The sequence below is a fragment of the Eleutherodactylus coqui genome, chromosome 1 (assembly GCF_035609145.1).
Source record: "Eleutherodactylus coqui strain aEleCoq1 chromosome 1, aEleCoq1.hap1, whole genome shotgun sequence".
Taxonomy (NCBI): Eukaryota; Metazoa; Chordata; class Amphibia; order Anura; family Eleutherodactylidae; genus Eleutherodactylus; species Eleutherodactylus coqui.
Genome location: NC_089837.1, coordinates 515298437 through 515322305, shown reverse-complemented (window position 1 = coordinate 515322305; position 23869 = coordinate 515298437). Strand labels below are relative to the sequence as shown.

Sequence of the window (23869 nt, the reverse complement as noted above, 5' to 3'; positions counted from 1 at the left end):
TCACCGCTGTCATCCGGTCCAGAGGGAAACAGTCTGCAGTAATTTTACATAGTCCAGTGCCAGTAGTGGTGAGGCAGGGACAGTGAAAGAGATATACTCACTATATAGGCAGTGGGCTTTTCCAAAACAATTTTGGGAAAAAAAATCTATTTGGGCTGCCTGTGACCGTCCTCAGTGTACTGCGTCTCTGCTAGGGGTAGTTGTCCTAATTAATACGCAGCCAGCTAAGTGTTACAGCATTGTTGCGCAAAATTCTTTCCTGGCTCTGCGTGGGCCGTTACATCACCGCTGTCATCCTGTCCAGAGGGAAACAGTCTGCAGTAATTGAACATAGTCTAGAGCCAGTAGAGATGAGGCAGGGACAGTGAAAGAGATAAACTGTCTATATAGGCAGTGGGTTTTGCCAAAACAATTTGGGGAAAAAAAAATCTATTTGGGCTGCCTGTGACCGTCCTCAGTGTACTGCGTCTCTGCTGGGGGTAGTTGTCCTAATTAATACGCAGCCAGCTAAGTGTTACAGCAGGCTTGCGCAATATGCTTTCCTGGCTCTGCGTTGGCCGTTACATCACCGCTGTCATCCGGTCCAGAGGGAAACAGTCTGCAGTAATTTTACCTAGTCTAGGGCCAGTAGTGGTGAGGCAGGGACAGTGAAAGAGATATACTCACTATATAGGCAGTGGGCTTTTCCAAAACAATTTGGGGAAAAAAAATCTATTTGGGCTGCCTGTGACCGTCCTCAGTGTACTTTGTCTGTACTGGGGGTATTTGTCCTAATTAATACGCAGCCAGCTAAGTGTTACAGCAGGCTTGCGCAAAATTCTTTCCTGGCTCTGCGTTGACCGTTACATCACCGCTGTCATCCTGTCCAGAGGGAAATAGTCTGCAGTAATTTTACATAGTCCAGGGCCAGTAGTGGTGAGGCAGGGATAGTGAAAGAGATATACTGTCTATATAGGCAGTGGGCTTTTCCAAAACAATTTTGGGGGGAAAAAAATCTATTTGGGCTGCCTGTGACTGTCCTCAGTGTACTGCGTCTCTGCTGGGGGCAGTTGTCCTAATTAATACGCAGCTAGCTAAGTGTTACAGCAGGCTTGCGCAAAATTCTTTCCTGGCTCTGCGTTGGCCGTTACATCACCGCTGTCATCCGGTGCAGAGGGAAACAGTCTGCAGTATTTACATAGTCTAGGGCCAGTAGTGGTGAGGCAGGGACAGTGAAAGAGATATACCGTCTATATAGAAAGTGGGCTTTTCCAAAACAATTTGGGGAAAAAAAATCTATTTGGGCTGCCTGTGACCGTCCTCAGTGTACTGCGTCTCTGCTGGGGGTAGTTGTCCTAATTAATACACAGTCAGCTAAGTGTTACAGCAGGCTTGCGCCAAATGCTTTCCTGGCTCTGCGTTGGCCATTACATCACCGCTGTCATCCGGTCCAGAGGGAAACAGTCTGCAGTAATTTTACATAGTTTAGTGCCAGTAGTGGTGAGGCAGGGACAGTGAAAGAGATATACTCACTATATAGGCAGTGGGCTTTTCCAAAACAATTTTGGGAAAAAAAATCTATTTGGGCTGCCTGTGACTGTCCTCAGTGTACTGCGTCTCTGCTGGGGGTAGTTGTCCTAATTAATACACAGTCAGCTAAGTGTTACAGCAGGCTTGCGCCAAATGCTTTCCTGGCTCTGCGTTGGCCATTACATCACCGCTGTCATCCGGTCCAGAGGGAAACAGTCTGCAGTAATTTTACATAGTCTAGGGCCAGTAGTGGTGAGGCAGGGACATTGAAAGAGATATACTATCTATATAGGAAGTTGGCTTTTCCAAAACAATTTGGGGAAAAAAAATCTATTTGGGCTGCCTGTGACCGTCCTCAGTGTACTGCGTCTCTGCTGGGGGTAGCTGTCCTAATTAATACGCAGCCAGCTAAGTGTTACAGCATGCTTGCGCAAAATTCTTTCCTGGCTCTGCGTTGGCCGTTACATCACCGCTATCATCCGGTCCAGAGGGAAACAGTCTGCAGTAATTTTACATAGTCCAGTGCCAGTAGTGGTGAGGCAGGGACAGTGAAAGAGATATACTCACTATATAGGCAGTGGGCTTTTCCAAAACAATTTGGGGAAAAAAAATCTATTTGGGCGTCTCTGCTGGGGGTAGTTGTCCTAATTAATACGCAGCCAGCTAAGTGTTACAGCAGGCTTGCGCAAAATTCTTTCCTGGCTCTGCGTTGGCCGTTACATCACCGCTGTAATCCTGTCCAGAGGGAAACAGTCTGCAGTAATTTTACATAGTCTAGGGCCAGTAGTGGTGAGGCAGGGACAGTGAAAGAGATATACTATCTATATAGGCAGTGGGTTTTTCCAAAACAATTTTGGGGAAAAAAAATCTATTTGGGCTGCCTGTGACCGTCCTCAGTGTACTGCGTCTCTGCTGGGGGTAGTTGTCCTAATTTACGCAGCCAGCTAAGTGTTACAGCAGGCTTGCGCAAAATTCTTTCCTGGCTCTGCGTTGGCCGTTACATCACCGCCGTAATCCTGTCCAGAGGGAAACAGTCTGCAGTAATTTTACATAGTCCAGGGCCAGTAGTGGTGAGGCAGGGACAGTGAAAGAGATTTACTGTCTATATAGGCAGTGGGCTTTTCCAAAACAATTTTGGGAAAAAAAATCTATTTGGGCTGCCTGTGACCATCCTCAGAGTACTGCGTCTCTGTTGGGGGTAGTTGTCCTAATTAATACGCAGCCAGCTAAGTGTTACAGCATTCTTGCGCAAAATTCTTTCCTGTCTCTGCATTGGCCGTAACATCACTGCTGTCATTCGGTCCAGAGGGAAACAGTCTGCAGTAATTTTACATAGTCTAGGGCCAGTAGTGGTGAGGCAGGGACAGTGAAAGAGATATACTGTCTATATAGGCAGTGGGCTTTTCCAAAACAATTTTGGGAAAAAAAAATCAATTTGTGCTGCCTGTGACCGTCCTCAGTGTACTGCGTCTCTGCTGGGGGTAGTTACCCTAATTAATACGCAGCCAGCTAAGTGTTACAGCAGACTTGCGCCAAATGCTTTCCTGGCTCTGCGTTGGCCGTTACATCACCGCTGTCATCCGGTCCAGAGGGAAACAGTCTGCAGTAATTTTACCTAGTCCAGGGCCAGTAGTGGTGAGGCAGGGACAGTGAAAGAGATATACTCACTATATAGGCAGTAGGCTTTTCCAAAACAATTTGGGGAAAAAAAATCTATTTGGGCTGCCTGTGACCGTCCTCAGTGTACTTTGTCTGTACTGGGGGTATTTGTCCAAATTAATACGCAGCCAGCTAAGTGTTACAGCAGGCTTGCGCAAAATTCTTTCCTGGCTCTGCATTGGCCGTTACATCACTGCTGTCATCCGGTCCAGAGGGAAACAGTCTGCAGTAATTTTACATAGTCTAGGGCCAGTAGTGGTGAGGCAGGGACAGTGAAAGAGATATACTGTCTATATAGGCAGTGGGTTTTTCCCAAACAATTTGGGAGAAAAAAAAAAAACTATTTGGGCTGCCTGTGACCGTCCTCAGTGTACTGCGTCTCTGCTGGGGGTAGTTGTCCTAATTTACGCAGCCAGCTAAGTGTTACAGCAGGCTTGCGCAAAATTCTTTCCTGGCTCTGCGTTGGCCGTTACATCATCGCTGTCATCCTGTCCAGAGGGAAACAGTCTGCAGTAATTTTACATAGTCTAGGGCCAGTAGTGGTGAGGCAGGGACAGTGAAAGAGATATACTGTCTATATAGGAAGTGGGCTTTTCCAAAACAATTTGGGGAAAAAAAAATCTATTTGGGCTGCCTGTGACCGTCCTCAGTGTACTGCGTGTCTGCTGGGGGTAGTTGTCCTAATTAATACGTAGCCAGCTAAGTGTTACAGCAGGCTTGCGCAAAATTCTTTCCTGGCTCTGCATTGGCCGTTACATCACTGCTGTCATTCGGTCCAGAGGGAAACAGTCTGCAGTAATTTTACATAGTCCAGGGCCAGTAGTGGTGAGGCAGGGATAGTGAAAGAGATATACTCACTATATAGGCAGTGGGCTTTTCCAAAACAATTTGGGGAAAAAAAAATCTACTTGGGCTGCCTGTGACTGTCCTCAGTGTACTGCGTCTCTGCTGGGGGTAGTTGTCCTAATTAATACGCAGCTAGCTAAGTGTTACAGCAGGCTTGCGCAAAATTCTTTCCTGGCTCTGCGTTGGCCGTTACATCACCGCTGTCATCCGGTCCAGAGGGAAACAGTCTGCAGTATTTACATAGTCTAGGGCCAGTAGTGGTGAGGCAGGGACAGTGAAAGAGATATACTGTCTATATAGGAAGTGGGCTTTTCCAAAACAATTTGGGGAAAAAAAATCTATTTGGGCTGCCTGTGACCGTCCTCAGTGTACTGCGTCTCTGCTGGGGGTAGCTGTCCTAATTAATACGCAGCCAGCTAAGTGTTACAGCAGGCTTGCGCAAAATTCTTTCCTGGCTCTGCGTTGGCCGTTACATCACCGCTGTCATCCGGTCCAGAGGGAAACAGTCTGCAGTAATTTTACATAGTTTAGTGCCAGTAGTGGTGAGGCAGGGACAGTGAAAGAGATATACTCACTATATAGGAAGTGGGCTTTTCCAAAACAATTTGGGGAAAAAAAATCTATTTGGGCTGCCTGTGACTGTCCTCAGTGTACTGCGTCTCTGCTGGGGGTATTTGTCCTAATTAATACGCAGCCAGCTAAGTGTTACAGCAGGCTTGCGCAAAATTCTTTCCTGGCTCTGCGTTGGCCGTTACATCATTGCTGTCATCCGGTCCAGAGGGAACAGTCTGCAGTAATTTTACATAGTCTAGGGCCAGTAGTGGTGAGGCAGGGACAGTGAAAGAGATATACTGTCTATATAGGCAGTGGGTTTTTCCAAAACAATTTGGGGAAAAAAAAATCTATTTGGGCTGCCTGTGACCGTCCTCAGTGTACTGCGTCTGTGCTGGGGGTAGTAGTCCTAATTAAGACGCAGCCAGCTAAGTGTTACAGCAGGCTTGCGCAAAATTCTTTCCTGGCTCTGCGTTGGCCGTTACATCACCGCTGTAATCCTGTCCAGAGGGAAACAGTCTGCAGTAATTTTACATAGTCTAGGGCCAGTAGTGGTGAGGTAGGGACAGTGAAAGAGATATATTGTCTATATAGGCAGTGGGCTTTTCCAAAACAATTTGGGGAAAAAAAATCTATTTGGGCTGCCTGTGACCGTCCTCAGTGTACTGCGTCTGTGCTGGGGGTAGTAGTCCTAATTAATACGCAGCCAGCTAACTGTTTCCCAAAGCGCCCCCTCGCGCCATGCCACTCTGCAGAGACCGAGGTGCTCATAGGTCTGGCAGTTTTTCACTGAGAGTGCAGACGAACAGTGGTGTGCAACCTTTGTCGCGCCAAGATCAGCCGGGGAGCCACCACCACCAGCCTCACCACCACCAGCATGCACAGACATATGATGGCCAAGCACCCCACAAGGTGGGACGAAGGCCGTTCACCGCCTCCGGTTTGCACCGCTGCCTCTCCCCCTGTGCCCCAACCTGCCACTGAGATCCAACCCCCCTCTCAGGACACAGGCACTACCGTCTCCTGGCCTGCACCCACACCCTCACCTCCGCTGTCCTCGGCCCCATCCACCAATGTTCTCAGCGCACCGTCCAGCCGTCGCTAGCGCAAGTGTTGGAGCGCAAGTATGCCGCCACGCACCCGCACGCTCAAGCGTTAAACGTGCACATTTATCAGCCTGGAGATGCTGCCGTATAGGCTTGTGGAAACGGAGGCTTTCAAAAGTATGATGGCGGTGGCGGCCCTCGCGCTACTCAGTTCCCAGTCGCCACTACTTTTCCCGATGTGCCGTTCCATCCCTGCATGACCACGTCTCCCGCAACATTGTACGCGCCTGCACCAACGCGTTTACTGCCAAGGTCCACTTAACAACAGACACATGGACAAGCACAGGCGGGCAGGGCCACTATATCTCCCTGACGGCACATTGGGTGAATTTAGTGGAGGCTGGGACAGAGTCAGAGCCTGGGACCGCTCACGTCCTACCCACCCCCAGAATTGCGGGCCCCAGCTCGGTGGTGGTATCTGCGGCGGTGTATGCTTCTTTCACTAAACCACCCTCCTCCCCCTCCTATGCAGCCTCTGTCTCGCAATGAAGATGTGTCAGCAGCAGCACGTCGCCAGCAGTCGGTGTCGCGCGGCACGGCAGCACAGCGGTGGGCAAGCGTCAGCAGGCTGAGCTGAACACTCCAACAATACACAAGTACCCGCAGCACCACAACACACCCTTCTCCAAGGGCAGGCTTTCCCTGCACAGCCGCTGACCAGGAGACGGATCCAAATCATCCAAATTCTCACAGTGTATCCAAAAAGGCAGCAGGAGCGTCCAGATGCAGTAAAATATATATTATTCCTTTATTCCATCAGTAATCACGCAACGTTTCGGCTGTTGCAAACAGCCTTTGTCAAGGCGGCTGTGCTGAAACTACTCAGCTTAGGAGATAAGAGGCACATGGCCCACGAACTGCTGCAGGGTCTGACAGAGCAGACCGACTGCTGGTTTGCGCCGCTGAGCCTCCAACCGGGCATGGTCGTGTGTGACAATGGCCGTAACCTGGTGGCGGCTCTGCAGCTCGGCAGCCTCACGCACGTGCCATGCCTGGCCCACATCTTTAATTTGGTGGTTCAGCGCCTTCTGAAAAGCTACCCACGTTTGTCAGACCTGCTCGGAAAGGTGCGCTGGCTCTGCGCACATTTCCGCAAGTCCCACACGGACGCTGGCACCCTGCGCACCCTGCAACATCGGTTTCATCTGCCAGTGCACCGACTGCTGTGCGACGTGCCCACACGGTGGAACTCTACGCTCCACATGTTGGCCAGGCTGTATGAGCAGCGTAGAGCTATAGTGGAATACCAACTCCAACATGGGCGGTGCAGTGGGAGTTAGCCTCCTCAATTCTTTACAGAAGAGTGGGCCTGGTTGGCAGACATCTGCCAGGTCCTTGGAAAGTTTGAGGAGTCTACCCAGATGGTGAGCGGCGATGCTGCAATTATTAGCGTCACCATTCCTCTGCTATGATTCTTGAGAAGTTCCCTGCAAAGCATAAAGACAGACGCTTTGCGCTCAGAAACGGAGGCAGGGGAAGACAATATGTCGCTGGATAGTCAGAGCACCCACCTGTCTATATCTCGCGTTGAGGAGGAGGAGGAGGATAAGGAGGAGGGGGAAGAGACAGCTTGGCCCACTGCTTAGGGTACCCATGCTGCTTGCCTGTCATCCTTTCAGCGTGTATGGCCTGAGGAGGAGGAGAAGGAGGAGGAGGATCCTGAAAGTGATCTTCCTAGTGAGGACAGCCATGTGCTGCGTACAGGTACCCTGGCACACATGGCTGACTTCATGTTAGGATGCCTTTCTCGTGACCCTTGCGTTACACGCATTCTGGCCACTACGAATTACTAGGTGTACACACTGCTTGACCCACGGTATAAGGAGAACCTTTCCACTCTCATACCCGAAGAGGAAAGGGGTTCGAGAGTGATGCTATACCACAGGACCCTGGCGGACAAACTGATGGTAAAATTCCCATCCGACAGCGCTAGTGGCCGAAGGCGCAGTTCCGAGGGCCAGGTAGCAGGGGAGGTGCGGAGATCAGGCAGCATGTACAGCACAGGCAGGGGAACACTCTCTAAGGCCTTTGACAGCTTTCTGGCTCCCCAGCAAGACTGTGTCACCGCTCCCCAGTCAAGGCTGAGTCGGCGGGAGCACTGTAAAAGGATGGTGAGGGAGTACGTAGCCGATCGCACGACCGTCCTCCGTGACACCTCTGCCCCCTACAACTACTGGGTGTCGAAGCTGGACACGTAGCCTGAACTCGCGCTTTATGCCCTGGAGGTGCTTGCTTGTCCTGCGGCTAGCGTCTTGTCAGAGAGGGTGTTTAGTGCGGCTGGGGGAATCATCACGGATAAGCGTACCCGCCTGTCAACCGACAGTGCCAACAGGCTAACACTCATCAAGATGAACAAAGCCTGGATTTCCCCAGACTTCTCTTCTCCACCAGCGGACAGCAGCGATACCTAAACAATACGTAGGCTGCACCCGCGGATGGAAGCATCGTTCTCTATCACCATCAAAAACGGGGACTTTTTAGCTTCATCAATCTGTGTATTCTATTCATCCTCCTCCTGCTCCTCCTCCTGAAACCTCACGTAATCACGCCGAACGGGCAATTTTTCTTAGGCCCACAAGGCTCAGTCATATAATTTTTTTTTTGAAAATCAGTTTTATTGGATTTTTTGTTTCATTGTATAAACATACATGTAATTTGGCAGATATAAGAATCAATTTAAAGCCTAGTCCATTGGGCTAGGAGCTGTATGGTAGCCATAAAAAATAACAACTGTAAATAAACAATGTTTAGCATCAGCTTTCACCCTTACACCGGGTATTCTAATGTCTCTCGTGAATAGCTCTTGGTGTATATTATATTGTTAGACAATACAGTGGGGGGGGGGGGGGTGTACGGGGGAGTGGGAGTGGGAAGAACTGCGGGGGCGGGGTAGATAGGAGAGGGAAAGGGGTGTGGGATAAGTAAGGTGTTATGCGTCCGAGTTTTTCACCCGTCTTTCCATTTCACAGGTCTCCTGGTGTATCCTGTAAGCAATCTTAGTGCGGCAGTCAGATCATCTCTTCTATGCTTCAGATCACTCTATAGGTGTATTTTAGGTTGTTTGCTTATGTAGGTTCGTCTTAGTGTGTATGTGGTAATCCATATGAGGGGAGAGGGTCCTCTGAGAAGGTACGGCACAAACCATCTCATATATACTATCAGTCCTTCCACACCAGGGCCTTCCACGGGCTCCATCTCTGAATGAATTCGTCATGTTTTCCTCTTCCCCAGCTCGCTAGTTCTTCTATGTTGCAGATCAAGTCTACTTTTTCCCTCCACTGATTCAGGGATGGGGGAAGTTCCTTTAGCCACAATAGGGGGATCAGGGCCTTTGCTGCATCAATGGCTAGGGAGATTAGTTTGTTCCTCAGAGGATGGAAGGCTGCAGAGGGTCTCCAGAGAAAGATCAGATCGGCACTAAGTTTTAGGTCTGGAGATATGCCTTTTAGCATTTTTTCTACTCCCTTCCAGAATGGGATGATAAGAGGGCATTCCCACCATATGTGAAGATATGAGCCCACTCCATGGTTACACCTCCAACACTTGTCTTGGGTGGTTAGTTTATAGGCGGCCAACCATTGAGGGGTTTTATACCACCGTACCAAGAGCTTATAATGGCATTTTTGCATTAGTACACATGGGAAAAGGCCGAATGCTGTGTTTAAAATGAGTTTTACTTCTGCTGGGGAAAGTGATATATTCAGTTCCTTTTCCCATGATGTTAAGAATGCAGTTTTGGTAGCTGTGGCTGGGGAGGTGAACTTCCTCCTTAAGTTAGAAATTTTTCTTGGTACAGTGGACCCCTCGCCCAGGATCTTTTCGAAGGGGGTTTTGGATCTTGTAGATTTGTAGGAGTTCAAGAATTTCCCTATAGAGCTGGTTATGTGGGCTGTCTGTAGGTATGAGAATTTATGGTTGGGAAGTAGGTTCTGGAGGATCTCCTCAGGTTTTTTGTGGGCTTGGAGTTGTATCTCCTCCACCTTCTTTGCGGAGAAGCTTTTCCAAAGGCTCTCCGTTGCAGGGTCTGGGGGGACCCCTATTAACTTATGTAGGGCTCTCAGTGGGGAGAGCGGGGAGGGTGTGGGGGCTAGGGATTCTCTAAGGTCGTCCCAGGCCTCTCAGGGGCCCCTAAGGAGGGGGTTAAAGTTTGTTGTTTTATATTTGGGTTTCGTGGGATACCATAAGTCCTCCATTAAAGATGGGCCGTGTGATTTTTCTGCCAGGTTAAATAGCCGACAATCTTTCGTAGGGTGTGCCAGCTCCATCCAGTAGCTTAACTGGGTTGCTTTATGGTACTCCCTTATGCAGGGTAAGTCAATTCCTCCTTCTGATCGTCGCCTCACCATTAGGCTATATGCCAAACGCGGTCTCCTCTGTCTCCAAACATAGCTGGAGAAAGCTCTCCTTATGCTTTCAAAAAAGGTTCTAGGTAGAGAGATCGGGATCATGCGTATTTTATACAATATTATTGGTAAGACATATGCTTTTATTATGTTTTTTCTGCCGAACCACGACAGAAAGGGAAGGTCGAAGATGGATAACTTGCTTTTTATGTGTATTATGAGGGGCTTAAAGTTATAGGTGTAGAGGTCCTCTATATTTTTGGTCAATTTAATGCCAAGATAATAGATTGCCGAGTTTGACCATGTGAAGGGAGAGCGGGATTTTAGATTGCGAAAAGTCAGTTCTGGTACTGAAATATTTAGGATGGTGGACTTTGAGAAGTTGATTTTAAAGTTTGATATTTTCCCGAAATCTTTTAGTTGCGTGATCAAATTGGGCAGACTTTTTTCTGGCTCTGTGATAACTATTGCTATGTCGTCTGCGAATGCTGCGGTCGAGAGGGTGTCTTGGCCGTACTTTAGGCCATGTATATGTGGGTCTTGTCTAATACTCTGTAGGAGAGGCTCGAGTGTTAAGATGAAGAGAGAGGGGGATAATGGTCAGCCTTGTCGAGTCCCATTATGTATATCTAATGGGGCTGATAATATTTCATTGGTCTTTATTCTGGCATATGGGTTGGAGTATAGTGGGAATATGGCTCTGATGAAGGGTTCAGGAGGGCCGAACTTTTCCAGCACCGCTGCCATGTAGGGCCAACTAACCCTATCGAACGCTTTTTCAGCGTCAGTGCTAGCGATGACCATTGGGATATTCTGGGTCCATGCATATCTTATTGCGTCTAGCAAGTGGTAGCAATTGTCGCGGCCTTCCCTTCCCCTCACAAAGCCTGCTTGTTCGCTATTAATTAGCGAGGGTATGTAGTTTTCCAGGCGTTTAGATAGCAGTTTGGCCCATAATTTCAAATCTAAATTAATTAGAGATATCGGCCTGTAGCTACTACACTCTTGGGGGTCTTTGCCTTCTTTATGTATTAATGAAATCTGAGCTTCTAGTGCCTGTTTAGGTAGGGGTTCCCCCTGTAGTAGTGCGTTAAATAGACTTGTTAACTGTGGGATTAGAATTGATTTAAAAGCTTTAAAGTAAGTCAAGGTGAGGCCATCTGGATCGGGGCTTTTTCCCTGTGCGCAGGAATCTATTGTCTCTTCGATTTCCTTTTGGGTTATTGGGGTCAGAAGGGATTGAGCGTTCTCTATTCCCATTTTGGGTAAGTGTACTGTGTCTAGGAATGCCTTAATTTGTTCTCTAGTTTGCTGTGGGTCTGTGTTGGGATTTTGTCCCTGTAGGTCGTAGAGTGACGAGTAAAATTGGTGGAACTCCCCGGCAATTCCCTTTGATGAGGACGCCACTTCCCCTGTTTGGGTCTTTATGGAATTTATGTGATTTCTGCTGCGTTTTTTTTTTATTAGGGCTGTCACAAATTTACTCCCTCTGTTTCCATGTGCGTAAAGGGTATGTTTTAAGTAGAGGTATTTCTTATTAAATCTTGACTCAAGGGTATTTCGTAGCTCTCGTCGCAGATCCGTTAATTTTTCTAAGTTATCTTTATTTTGGGAGCTTTTAGCAACTTGTTCGAGGGCCGCTATTTGTGTGAGTTTCTCATCTATGTCTTTTTGTTGCTGCTTTTTGGTTCTTGACCCTAAGTCGATTAGGCGGCCTCTTATAAACGCTTTATGGGCTTCCCACACTATCGGGGTACTTGTTTCGCCGTTATTGGTAAGCTGGAAGTATTCTTGAAGCAATTCCGCTATCAGCGATTGGTTTTCTTGTGTGTCTAATAGTGAATCGTTAAGGCGCCATCTCCACTCTTTTGGGCCTTCTTGGAAAGATCGGATATTGATATGTAAGGGGGCGTGATCCGAAATCGTCATGGGGTCAATATTGGCACTATTTAGGGAGGGCAGGAGCCTGGAGGAGACATAGAGGTAATCCAACCTCTGATAAGAAGAATGCACTGTGGAATAATAGGTGAAATCTTTAGAGGCTGGGTAAAGATGTCGCCAGGTATCTATTACATTTAATTTTTGGAGGTGTCTGCCCAGTGCCCTCAGTTTCCTCTGCGAGACCTGGGACCTACCTCCGGAGGAGTCCAGCAATGCATTGAGAGTCAAATTCCAATCGCCCCCCACAATAACCTGGCCTGAGGCAAAGCTACCAAGCGCCTCCAGTTGCTTAATTAGCCAAGATACCTGATCTACATTAGGAGCGTACAAGTTCGCCAAAGTCACTTTGATGTTATTAAGCGATCCCCTGAGGAACAAGACCCTACCCTCGCCATCTGCATATTGTGCCTCACATTTAAAGACCAGCGATTTGTGGAATAGAATGGATACCCCTTTTGAAGCCGAAGTAGGGTGTGTGTTGTGGAAGGCTTGAGGAAAGTGTTTGCCTGGTAAGGCCAGACACCTATCACCTTTAAAATGTGTCTCTTGTAAAAATAGTATTTTCGTGCCATACCTTCTCAGCAGGAGGGAGAGGTTGTGCCTCTTAAGTGGGGAGTTCAAACCTCGTATGTTGAATGTAGTGATCCGAATGTCTGCCATTGGAGTTTTCTGGCGTCAGAAAGGAGAGTTCTTTCCTCTCAACTGAGGCGACTAAATATAAAGGTTTACAAACAGTTAGACAGATTTATTCTATGCCTTTAAGAGCACCTTGTATGGGGTCACACCAGAGAGTCTGTAGAAATAGACATCCGGAGGTGTTGGGAAGGCTCAGGGAGACTGGAAGAGGTGGGGAGAGACACACAAGGGTAAAAGAGTTATTAGGTAGGGAGCAAAGTTAGGCAAAAGCCTGTTCTAGTCCTCAGGTATCCACTAATCTGGCTATCCGATAGTTGGGATAATCCCACTCGGTGGGTCACTCTGAGTAAAGAACAGGGAGGAGGTGTAACAATAATATCAATATCAATATCAACAGGATATTAGTTAGAAATAAAACGTATCAAAGTATCAAAGTGGGCCTGATTAGTGCAGGCGCCAACGAAACCGACTAAGTAATGTGAGGATCAAAGTCCTTCAAAATTGTAAAAGGAATGTGAGTAGCGATGATGCTACAACAACAGTAATCAGCGGATTCTCAGGGAGAAGTCTGGATTTCCCAAGCCACGCTTGGCTTTAGCTTCATGTTCCGCTTCTATTTAGGTCTTCTTTGCTCTTCTTCTTTTTGCTTTTAGGAGATTTGTCGGGTCCCACGAGTTGCCAGGTATCTGATGTCAGTAGCTGCGAGAACGAGGGTGGCTCTGGGAGTGGCATCCAATTTCGTATTTCTATTGGATCAAGTCCCAGGTGATGCCAACAGTTCTTTAGGTCCTCTGGCGTGCGGATGTTGTGCCTTCTTTCTTTATAGGTAAACCCTATGCCAAAAGGAAAGAGCCATGCGTATTGTATTTCTTTTGAACGAAGGGCGTCTGTTAGTGGGCGGAGTAGGCGACGTTTTGAAAGGGTAGAGGGAGCGAGATCCTGGAAAATTTTTATTGTTATATTGCCATACTGCAGGTTCTGGAAATTTCTCGCAGCGTTAAGAACCGCCGCTGCATCTTGAAAGGAGAGAAATTTGCAAATAATGTCTCTCGGTGGTTCAGAGTGTGCTGGAGGTGGACGAAGGGCTCTATGAATACGCTCAATTATCATTGCGTCGGCTTTCTCTGCGCCTAGGAGTGAGGTAAAGAGCTCTTTCGCACTTTTAGGAAGGACCTCTGACGCCCAGGACTCAGGTAAGTTCTTTATCCTGATGTTATTGCGCCTATTTCTGTTTTTGAGGTCCTCTTGTGAGAGAAGCATTTTGTTTAAATAGGCATGATGTTCGTTCAGCGTCTGGGCCATCTCCAGGGAGTGTGAGGTGATAGAGGAGGTAGCGGTCTCTAAGTCCTCCACTCTCTTTCCTGTGCTTTTAACTTCCTCTTTTATCTCCATTAGTTCTGCAAGAACTGGGCGCATAGTTTTGGTTAGTAGATCCTTCATGAATCCTTTTGAGATTCTATCACTCTCCTCCCCTTCTGAGTTAGAGTCATCTTCTCGCTCCTCTGTAGCTATAGTAGCCGAGTCTTGGCTCGGTGTCCCCCTGCTGGCCGTGTGGGGGGAGCGAGATTCCCTCTCTTTTAAGTACCTTTGCATGTCTGCTTGGTTCCTGGCCGGTCGCGGGGTGCCGAGGTGTTCTCTGCCCTTTTCCTTCGTTGTTTTCACCATCCTCCGCATCTATTTGCTGTTACTGTCGGTCTGGTTAGGCGCCACTGCACGGAGGTTCAGTTCTCGGCCACCATGTCTCTCAGCGGTCAAGCCTGACCTTTAGAAAATGAAGTTTTGTAGTTGGAGTGAACTTTGATCACGAGTTCTTCAACAAAGAAAAATTATGTTTGCAGCAGATCTGAGAGATTCAGTTCCATAAAAATATTTTTTTTTTTTTGAGCAATGCTCTTAAGAGGTTTCTTGTGTTAATGGGCGTCAGGTAATATCCTGTGGGGGGCGAAACTGTATGTCGTATCAGGTGGTTTAGACAGGTTTGTTGCTGGTCAACAGGCAGCTATTGCCTTCAGGGAAAAGAAAAAATTGTGTTTTTTATGGAGCTGGGCGAGCCAGCTCCGGAAAAATTAGGGCTATGCCCTTGTATACAGCTCCTCCGATTTCGTCAGGAGACCACTCCAAACGTTCCCTGCACTGCCGTCTGGGTTGTTCTAGCTGGTGTGGAGTGAAACTGCCCGTTTAGGGGTAATAATAGAGGCTGTAAAGCTTCTATGGCTCGGGAGCCCAGTTTCAGTGCGCCTTCACACTATGCACGCCCCCTAGTATAGCGTTGTTTGACAGGTGTTTTGCGGGGTGAGACACTTTCCCAGCTTTGTAAACTTTAATTGCAAGGGGGGAGAGAGAGTCTAAATCTTTCTTTGCCTGGCAGCTAGGATTGGCTTTATAATATAGTTCAGAATGCTTTGAAGCAGTAATGAATAGGATGTCAGGTCCTGCTTTTATTGATTTTGGCCACTAGATGGTGCTGTGGTACTCTTTGATGAGAAGGCAGGGGATTTACTTAATGGAGCCTGCTGATAACTGAGAGTCCCGGGAAGCAAGTCTCCGTGCCCCTGCTGGACTCCGAATATGGTGAGTAACGCTGTGGGGTGTGTGATTTACTTTAGATTCCCCCTTGCTGCCGGTATGAGTGGGCTGGGGTTACAGATTTCTCCCTGCTTGGGTTTGCTCCCCTGCTCCGTTAGCAGTTTGTACTCAGGATGATTTATTGGACAGCTTGTTATCTCCTGGGGGGCAAGATGGCCGCCGCTTCACAGAGCTGGGAGCTGATCTCCGGGTGCAACTGTCTGTGGGGCTTTGTTAGCTGCTGCTTCTGAGGAGCAGAGTGGGGGGTGAGAGCGCTGCCCGAGGGTCCCGATGAGCAGGGGATCGCCCGCAGTAAGTGGGTTATGGGCCGACAGTGCTGGTGGTGGTATGCTTAGCGGGAGGGCGGCTGCCGGTGGTAATGGAGGTTCCCCTCTGCGGGGGTTACCTTAAGCTGTTCTCTCCTGCCTGAAACTCCGCTGCTGGTCTCCGCTGGGTGCCTCCAGGCACGGGTCTCCCGGTACAGGGTGTAGGCAGGCGCGTGCTGCTGTGCAGGGCCGTGGCTCTCCGGCTCTTTCCCGGCGATGAGGGACTCCGGGTAAGCTCTCACCGGGTCAGGTACAGGTTCTGGAGGGTCCCTGGGTGTTTTGTTCCTGTTTGGGTCCAGAAAACACTTAAAGTGTGGGTTCTGTGGAGGAGCAGGGCAACGTGCGACTTCTCTCCTCGCTTGCTAGGCCACGCCCCCAGTCATATAATTTTTGTAAACAATTTTTAGACGTTTCAATGCTCATTAAAGCATTGAAACTTGCACCTGAACCAATCTTTATTTTAACTGGTCTGCCTCCAGGCCTAGTTACCAATTAAGCCACATTAACCAAAGCGATTAATGGGTTTCACCTGCCCTCTTGGTTGGGCATGGCCAATTTTTCTCAGGTACATTAGTACTGTTGGTACACCAATTTTTTGGGGCCCTCGCCTACAGTGTAATCCAATTAATTTTTTCCCCACCTGCATTAAAGCTGACGTTACATCAGCTGTGATGGGCAATGCAATGGGATATATTTATGTACCGCCGGTGGCTTCCTGGGACCCACCCATGCTGTCGGTCCACATGGAGTTGTAACTACATGTGTCCACTTCTAAAGAACCCCAGTCTGACTGGGGCATGCAGTGTGGGCCGAAGCCCACCTGCATTAAACATGACATTACCTCAGCTGTGATGAGCAATGCAATGGGATATATTTATGTATCGCCGGTGGCTTCCTGGCACCCACCCATGCTGTCGGTCCACAGGGACTTCACAATATTGAGTTGTACCTGCCTGTGTCTATGAATTAAAAACCCCGGTCAGGTTGGAGCATGCAGTGTGGGCCGAAGCCCACCTGCATTTAATCTGACGTTAGCTCTGCTGTCCAGGGCACTGCAATGGGATACATTTATGTACAGCCGGTGGGTTCCAGGGAGCCACCCATGCTGTGGGTGCACACAGAATTCCCATTGTGGAGTTGTACCTGCCTGTGACTATTTATAAAAAAACGCGGTCTGACTGGGGCATGCAGACACCTTGACAGAATGAATAGTGTGTGGCACATAGGTTCCCCATTGCTATGCCCACGTGTATAGCTCCTGATGGAGGTGGCACAGGATTGGATTTCTCATTGCTTCTGTACAGCATTGTGGACTATCGCCCCGCCCCTTTTAAAGAGGGTTGCTGCCTAGCCGTGCCAACCCTCTGCAGTGTGTGCCTGCGGTTCCTCCTCATGGCAGACGCACTTATAAATAGACATGAGGGTGGTGTGGCATGAGGGCAGCTGAAGGCTGCGCAGGGACACTTTGGTGTGTGCTGTGGACACTGGGTTGTGCGGGGGGAGCATGTAACCTAGGAGAAGTGGCAGCGGAGTGTCATGCAGGCAGTGATTGTGCTTTGTTGGAGGTAGTGTGGTGCTTAGCTAAGGTATGCATTGCTAATGAGGGTTATTCAGAAGTAAAAGTTGTTGGGAGGGGGGGGGGGCACTCTTGCCGCTATTGTGGCTTAATAGCGGGACCTGGGAACTTGAGATGCTGCCCAACATGTAGCCCCTCGCCTGCCCTATCCGTTGCTGTGTCGCTCCCATCACTTTCTTGAATTGCCCAGATTTTCACAAATGGAAACCTTAGCGAGCATCGGCGATATACAAAAATGCTTGGGTCGCCCATTGACTTCAATGGGGTTCGTTATTCGAAACGAACCCTCGAGCATCGCGAAATTTTCGTCCTGAGTAACGAGCACCCGAGCATTTTGGTGCTCGCTCATCTATAATCATAAGCCTAATTAACCTTTTTAAATCAGGGCGTGATTCCCCCACCCTTGTGAAAGAGCTCTGCCTGTGCAAATATCTTGATATTTGAACTGAGCTAATCCTACAGAAATCGCCAACTAGTTCATTTTCCTGTTTTAGATGCATGTGTAATTTTTTGCTATACTGAGTATTCCAAAGATCACATTGTGTGTCTAAATGAATAACAAATTAAATGTCTGTAAAATGTATTTAAAAAATGCTTGGTTTTTCAAGTACATTTTTTAATTTTGTAGAAGTGAAGAACGATAAAAAGCCCCATCCAGTATCACATAAATCATCATAGCCCTTATAATCACCTCCATACTGTCACTGAACAAATCCCATTATACCAAGACCAACATCACCAATAATACTATATAGGCCCATATAATACGGCCACACCATAGTGATTAATACCAACATACTGTCACTGAAAATAAGACCACTGCTACAAAGCTCAGTTATCAGTAATAATACTGAGGGTCACATAATACCCCCAGAGTGTGACCACGTAATGTCAGCATAGTGTTACTGAAAAAATGCTGTACAAAGACCAATAATATACCCTCTTCAGTGACCATATAGTGGTATATATTAGATCTACACAGGTGTTTTTCAGACTGTATAAATTACTACAATACTGTTTTATCCAGTGATCACAGGCAATATCCCCTCTAACTGTAGTTGTTCTCTCTCCCTTTTAAGTCATCTGGTCCAGACAGTCATGACGACTTCTCCTGGACGCAGCTTGTCTCTAAAAATTTTGCGCAAATTTTTTACTCAATTTTCCAGTGATATACCTTTGTTTCCCAACTTCCATTTAATAATTTTATCCATAGTGCCCCAGGCAGTAGTAATACACTTCAGGTGACTAACACAGTAAAAGGATCCCATTTTTTGTGTTCTTTACATAGTATTTGCCACTTTGAGTCCCACACACAATAATAGAGCCTCTGTTCCCACTCAGCAGCAATTGCTCTCATAGGCTCAAATCCCCATTTCATAATGGTGCACTTTAGATATAGTAAAAAAAATAGTTATACTCACCTGTGTCGTATCTGCCAGCCTCCGCATCATATCTGCACAGCTAACATGGTCGGTATATGCAGAATTTACTGGTGAGAAGTACAGGCACGGACTGCATAGGTAGACTGGGAAGAGTAGCATAGGTGAGTTTAAGTTTTGGGGCTGAAGGGTATTTCTATGGGGCTCCTTCCTAGAGACTTCAGTGACATATAGGAGATTTGAAAATCTGGAAGGTCTACTCTTTTCTGGGGACTAATGGACATTATGGAAGAGTTGAGAAACATGTAATAATCTTCAGTAGGTCATGTGTCATAAATGTGAATTATTCTGAACAAATTCACTAAACATTTATTTTTTCTGTTTTATATTTAGAATGAATCAAATCGATGTTTTTACAGTCACCAATGTCACAGCGGGTGTTGCTTCCCTATGGGCACTGTGAAAGATGCGACGTGTGTACATAAATATCCTGCATCTCGGAAATGTTATGGACCGGTGAGTACCTGTAGCCAGCTGCTGTCTTGGTTTCTCATCCATGTAGACAGTATAAGGTGTTGTTTACATGGGTTTTAAATAGTCAGATCCATGTTGGTTTTTCCAACATGGATCTGTCAGTTTATATCTTTTCATTCCACTATCTGACGTCTTCAAATATTCAGATTGAAGGCTGTACAGCTCCGATGTCGAAAGACATCAATCAGGGTATTCTTACTGTATATTAATGACCGCTTTGTTGTCGGGGGCCTCTGTAGCATGTCCAATACCGCAGTACAGGCTCTAGCCAGCAAATGGCGCCATTGCATAATGGTGGAAAGAGAAAAACCCCTAGGAAACCCTGAATCCAAAATTGGATTGCAAAAGTTTAATCCACGATAGAATATTGCGGCTACGGTTTGGCAGATGCACACTTGGATTTGGCACCTGTCAGTGGGGTATATACTGTCAGGACAGTGTCCGGGATATGGGGTTCCCTGAGATATCCCGCAACCCCTGTCCCTGCCTACTTGCCCCCCTGGGCTAACCCCCAGGGCGACAACTGGGCGACGGTCCCTACCCTCACTAGGGAAGCGGGACACGGAAGACAAACAGACACTGAGACAAACAACGGTAGAATGGTCAGACAATCCGGGTAGGCAACAAGAGGGTACGCAGTACGGAGGGGTCAGGCAAAAACGTAGTCAAGTCCAAAGCAGGTGTCAGAAAAGCCGAGGTCACAAGAGCAGTCAGGATAAACGCGGGTGCAGCTGGAGAACCAAACTAACACTGGCAAGGCCTGAGAGGAAAACACACCTATTTAAATGCTGTCAGCGCTCCCGCCCCAGAAGCTGATTGGGGCGGGGAGCCTGACAGCAGCAGGGCTAATCAGGGCGGTGCTGGGGACACGCCCCCAGTCTATCTGCACAGACAGTTACTAGGGAAGCCAGCCTGGTAGTCAGGACACTAGAAGCACCAGCTGCCTCCCTAGCAACCCGGCGGCGACCAGTCTTACAGCGGCCCGGGGAGATCACAAGAACCGGGGTACCTCTGCGCCGCGCTCCTGTACCCCGGGTGGCCGGACCGGTGGTGCGGGCACGGGGGCCCCGAGAGTTGCCGGTTCTGACAGTACCCCCCCTTCTACGGGGGGACACCGGACCCCCATGGCCAGGTGCGGGCTTAAGCGGGAAAGCCCTGTGGAATGCCTGGACTAGGCGTGGCGCATGAACGTCCCTGGCAGGGACCCACGTCCTATCCTCAGGGCCAAATCCTCTCCAGTGGACCAGGTACTGCAGCCCACCTCTAACCCGTCGGGCATCCACAAGCCTTTCTACTTCATACTCCAGTTCCCCCTGTACCAGAGAGGGAGGAGGCGGGTTCTGGGTGGGGAGAACTGGAGTCACATACTTCTTAAGCAAGTTCTTGTGAAAAACCTTGTGGACCTTCCAGGGGTCAGGAAGTGCCAACTTATATGACACCGGGTTGATAACCTGAGAAACCGTAAATGGGCCAATGAACCGAGGAGCAAGTTTCAGGGAGGGAACCTTAAGTCTCAGATTCTTGGATGATAATAAAACCTGCTCCCCGACCACAAAAGGTGCGGAGATAGTACGTCTTTTATTTGCGTATTTACGCAGTTTCTCTTGGGAACCCTGAAGGTTCTTACGAACCTGGGCCCAAACTGTGCACAGTTCTTCAGCGGATATGTCGGCGGCCGGATTGTTCGAGACCAAAGGAGTAGACAGCGAGAACCGGGGATGGAACCCATAGTTACAAAAAAAAGGTGACAGTTGGGTCGACGAGTTACCATGGTTGTTAATAGCAAATTCGGCGAGAGGTAAGTAGTTGGCCCACTGATGCTGGTTATCAGAGACAAACAGTCGCAGATACTGGATGAGTTCTTGGTTCATCCGTTCCGTTTGTCCGTTACTCTCGGGATGGAAAGCAGAGGAAAAGGACAAATTAACGTTTAGATTTTTACAGAAGGCTCGCCAGAAGCGAGCGACGAACTGAACCCCTCTATCAGACACAATATCCTCGGGGATCCCATGTAACCGAACAATCTCCTTGATGAACATCTCAGACAAAAGTTTGGCGTTAGGCAACTTGCCAAGTGGAACAAAATGAGACATTTTGGAGAAACGGTCAACTATTACCCAAATGACCGTATTCCCCAGCGAGGATGGCAGATCAGTAATAAAATCCATGGACAAATGGGACCATGGCCTGAACGGAATGGGCAAGGGCAGAAGAGGCCCCTCAGGACGTCTCCTGAGGTTCTTCCCCCTTGCGCAAACCGGGCACGCGGACACAAATACCCGTACATCCTTGGCCATGTGCGGCCACCAATAGAGTCTGGCCGCTAACTCCAGAGTACCCCTGATGCCGGGGTGTCCAGCTAGGACTGAAGCATGTGTCTCCTCTAACACTTTCAATCTCAGTGACAACGGGACAAATAATTTGCCTTCCGGAAGGGCTTCAGGAGCAGATTGTTGAGCGGCGTGAATGAGAGGTAAAAGGTCGGAGGAGACAGCAGCGAGGACCACCCCAGGGGAGAGAATGCTCTCAGGTTCCGGCTCGGAAGGTTCCGGAGAACCAAAACTCCTAGACAGGGCATCAGCCTTGACGTTCTTAGAACCGGGTCTATAGGTAACAACAAAATTGAACCGAGAGAAAAACAAGGCCCAGCGGGCTTGCCGAGCATTTAACCTCTTAGCGGAATCTAGATAAGTGAGGTTTTTATGGTCAGTGAGTACCGTGATCTGGTGATGGGCTCCTTCCAAAAAATGCCTCCACTCTTCGAAAGCCCACTTAATCGCCAGCAATTCCCGGTTGCCTATATCATAGTTCCGTTCGGTGGACGAAAACTTCCTAGAAAAATAGGCACACGGTCTAAGGTTGGTGAGAGTGGAGGGACCTTGGGACAGTACCGCTCCCACACCAAACTCAGAGGCATCTACCTCCACCACAAAAGGGCTGGACAGATCCGGTTGTACTAGGACAGGTGCAGAAGAGAACGCCGCCTTTAGGGTATTGAAGGCCCTCAGAGCCTCAGAAGACCAGGTCCTCACATCTGCCCCCTTTCTGGTGAGGTCCGTTAGAGGTTTAGCCACCACGGAGAAGTCTTTAATGAATTTGCGATAGTAGTTGGCGAAGCCGAGGAAGCGTTGAAGGGCTTTCAACGACCCTGGCTGGGCCCACTCCGTGATGGCCTTCACCTTTTCAGGATCCATCTGGAAGTCGCATGGCGTGATGATATACCCCAAAAATGATATCTTTTGTACCCCGAAAACACATTTCTCGAGTTTAGCAAACAGCTTGTTATGTCTGAGTCGAGCTAGCACAGTCTGAACGTGAGTATGGTGACTCGGCAGGTCGGAGGAAAAAATCAAAATGTCGTCTAGATATACAACCACGAACACCCCCATGATATCCTGAAACACTGAGTTCATGTACCCCTGAAAAATGGCGGGGGCGTTACACAATCCAAAAGGCATCACTAGGTATTCAAAATGCCCGAGGGGCGTATTGAAGGCGGTTTTCCACTCATCCCCCTCCCGAATGCGGATGAGGTTGTATGCTCCCCTGAGATCAAGTTTAGAAAACCATCGGGCACCAGCGACCTGGTTGAGGAGGTCAGGAATGAGTGGAAGAGCATACTGGTTTCGGACTGTGATTTTATTTAGCTCTCTATAGTCAATACAGGGCCGGAGACCCCCATCCTTCTTCTCAACGAAGAAAAACCCGGCACCCACCGGGGATTCTGAGGGCCGGATGTGCCCCTTGGCCAGGCTGTCCTGGATGTAGTCCCTCATGGATTCTCTCTCTGGAACCGTAACGTTATAAATGCGGCCCTTTGGAAGTTTGGCCCCAGGAATCAAGTCTATTTTACAGTCCCATTCCCTATGGGGGGGCAGAGCTTCAGATAATTGTTTGGAGAACACGTCAGAAAACTCGGAGAGGTATTCTGGTAGGGGGCTCCCCTCGCAGGTGGAGATTCCCACCTTCACCGCACAAAGGTGGTTGGCACAGCGGGGACCCCACTTTACCAGTTCCAACGTGTCCCAATTTACTACCGGGTTGTGCTCCCGGAGCCAGGGGAGGCCTAGGACGACGTCCACAGACAAATCTCTCATCACTAGAAAGGTGCAGGTTTCCACGTGTAAGGCTCCTATAGTAAACCTTACTTCAGGGGTAACCAGATTAACCACCCCTGCTTGCAAAGGAGTGGAGTCCACTCCTGAAACCAGAATCGGAGTCTCTAAACGTAACAAAACCCCGGACAGTTGAGCAACGAAATTAAAGTTAACGAAATTAGCTGCAGCCCCAGAATCAACAAAGGCTTGCCCAGTACGGTGGAAAGCATGAAATTCTAGGGTGCAAGGCACTAACATTTTGGACAACACAGGGAGTACCTTGGCTCCTAGACAGTCCCCCCGACAACTGCCTAGGAGCGGGAGTTCCTCCTGCCGTGGCTTCTTAGCGCAGGTAGCAATGCGGTGACCCGGCTCCCCACAGTAGAAGCAGAGATTCTTCTTCAGGCGGTGTTCCCGTCGTTGCTTGGGGTTCACGGCTCCCAGCTCCATGGCCTCGGTGGTGGGAGGGTAAAAGGTCGGGTCAGTCGAAGAAGTAGACGTGGGGAGTGGGGTGGTCCGAGCGGCGTGTCTGGCCCTCAAACGTCGGTCGGCCCGAATAGCCAGCGACATGGCTTGCTCCAGGGTTCTAGGCTCTGGGTGGGCCACAAGTAGGTCTTTGAGACCCTCAGACAGACCGGTCAAAAATAAGTCTTTTAGGGCGGCATCGTTCCACCGGGATTCCGTACAATGTTGACGGAATTGGGAACAGTAGTCCTCCGCCATCTTACAACCCTGGCGCAGGGCCAGAAGTTTGGAGACTGCGTAGCCCGCCCGGTCGGGTTCGTCATAAATTTGACCCA

The 23869-nt window shown here is 48.7% G+C and overlaps 2 protein-coding genes across 5 annotated transcripts in view; both read left to right on the top strand.

Moving 5' to 3' along the window:
• Positions 1–23869, top strand: part of LOC136588589 (keratin-associated protein 10-4-like) — an 820730-nt gene that overhangs the window by 333782 nt on the left and 463079 nt on the right. The window lies entirely within an intron of this gene.
• LOC136588609 (uncharacterized) overlaps positions 1–23869 on the top strand; it is a 94474-nt gene that overhangs the window by 40597 nt on the left and 30008 nt on the right. For all 4 annotated transcript variants that reach the window (XM_066587988.1, XM_066587970.1, XM_066587979.1 and 1 more), the window contains exon 3: positions 18832–18954. In XM_066587988.1, the coding sequence (XP_066444085.1) occupies positions 18832–18954 (123 nt within the window). The remainder of the gene's footprint in view (positions 1–18831; positions 18955–23869) is intronic.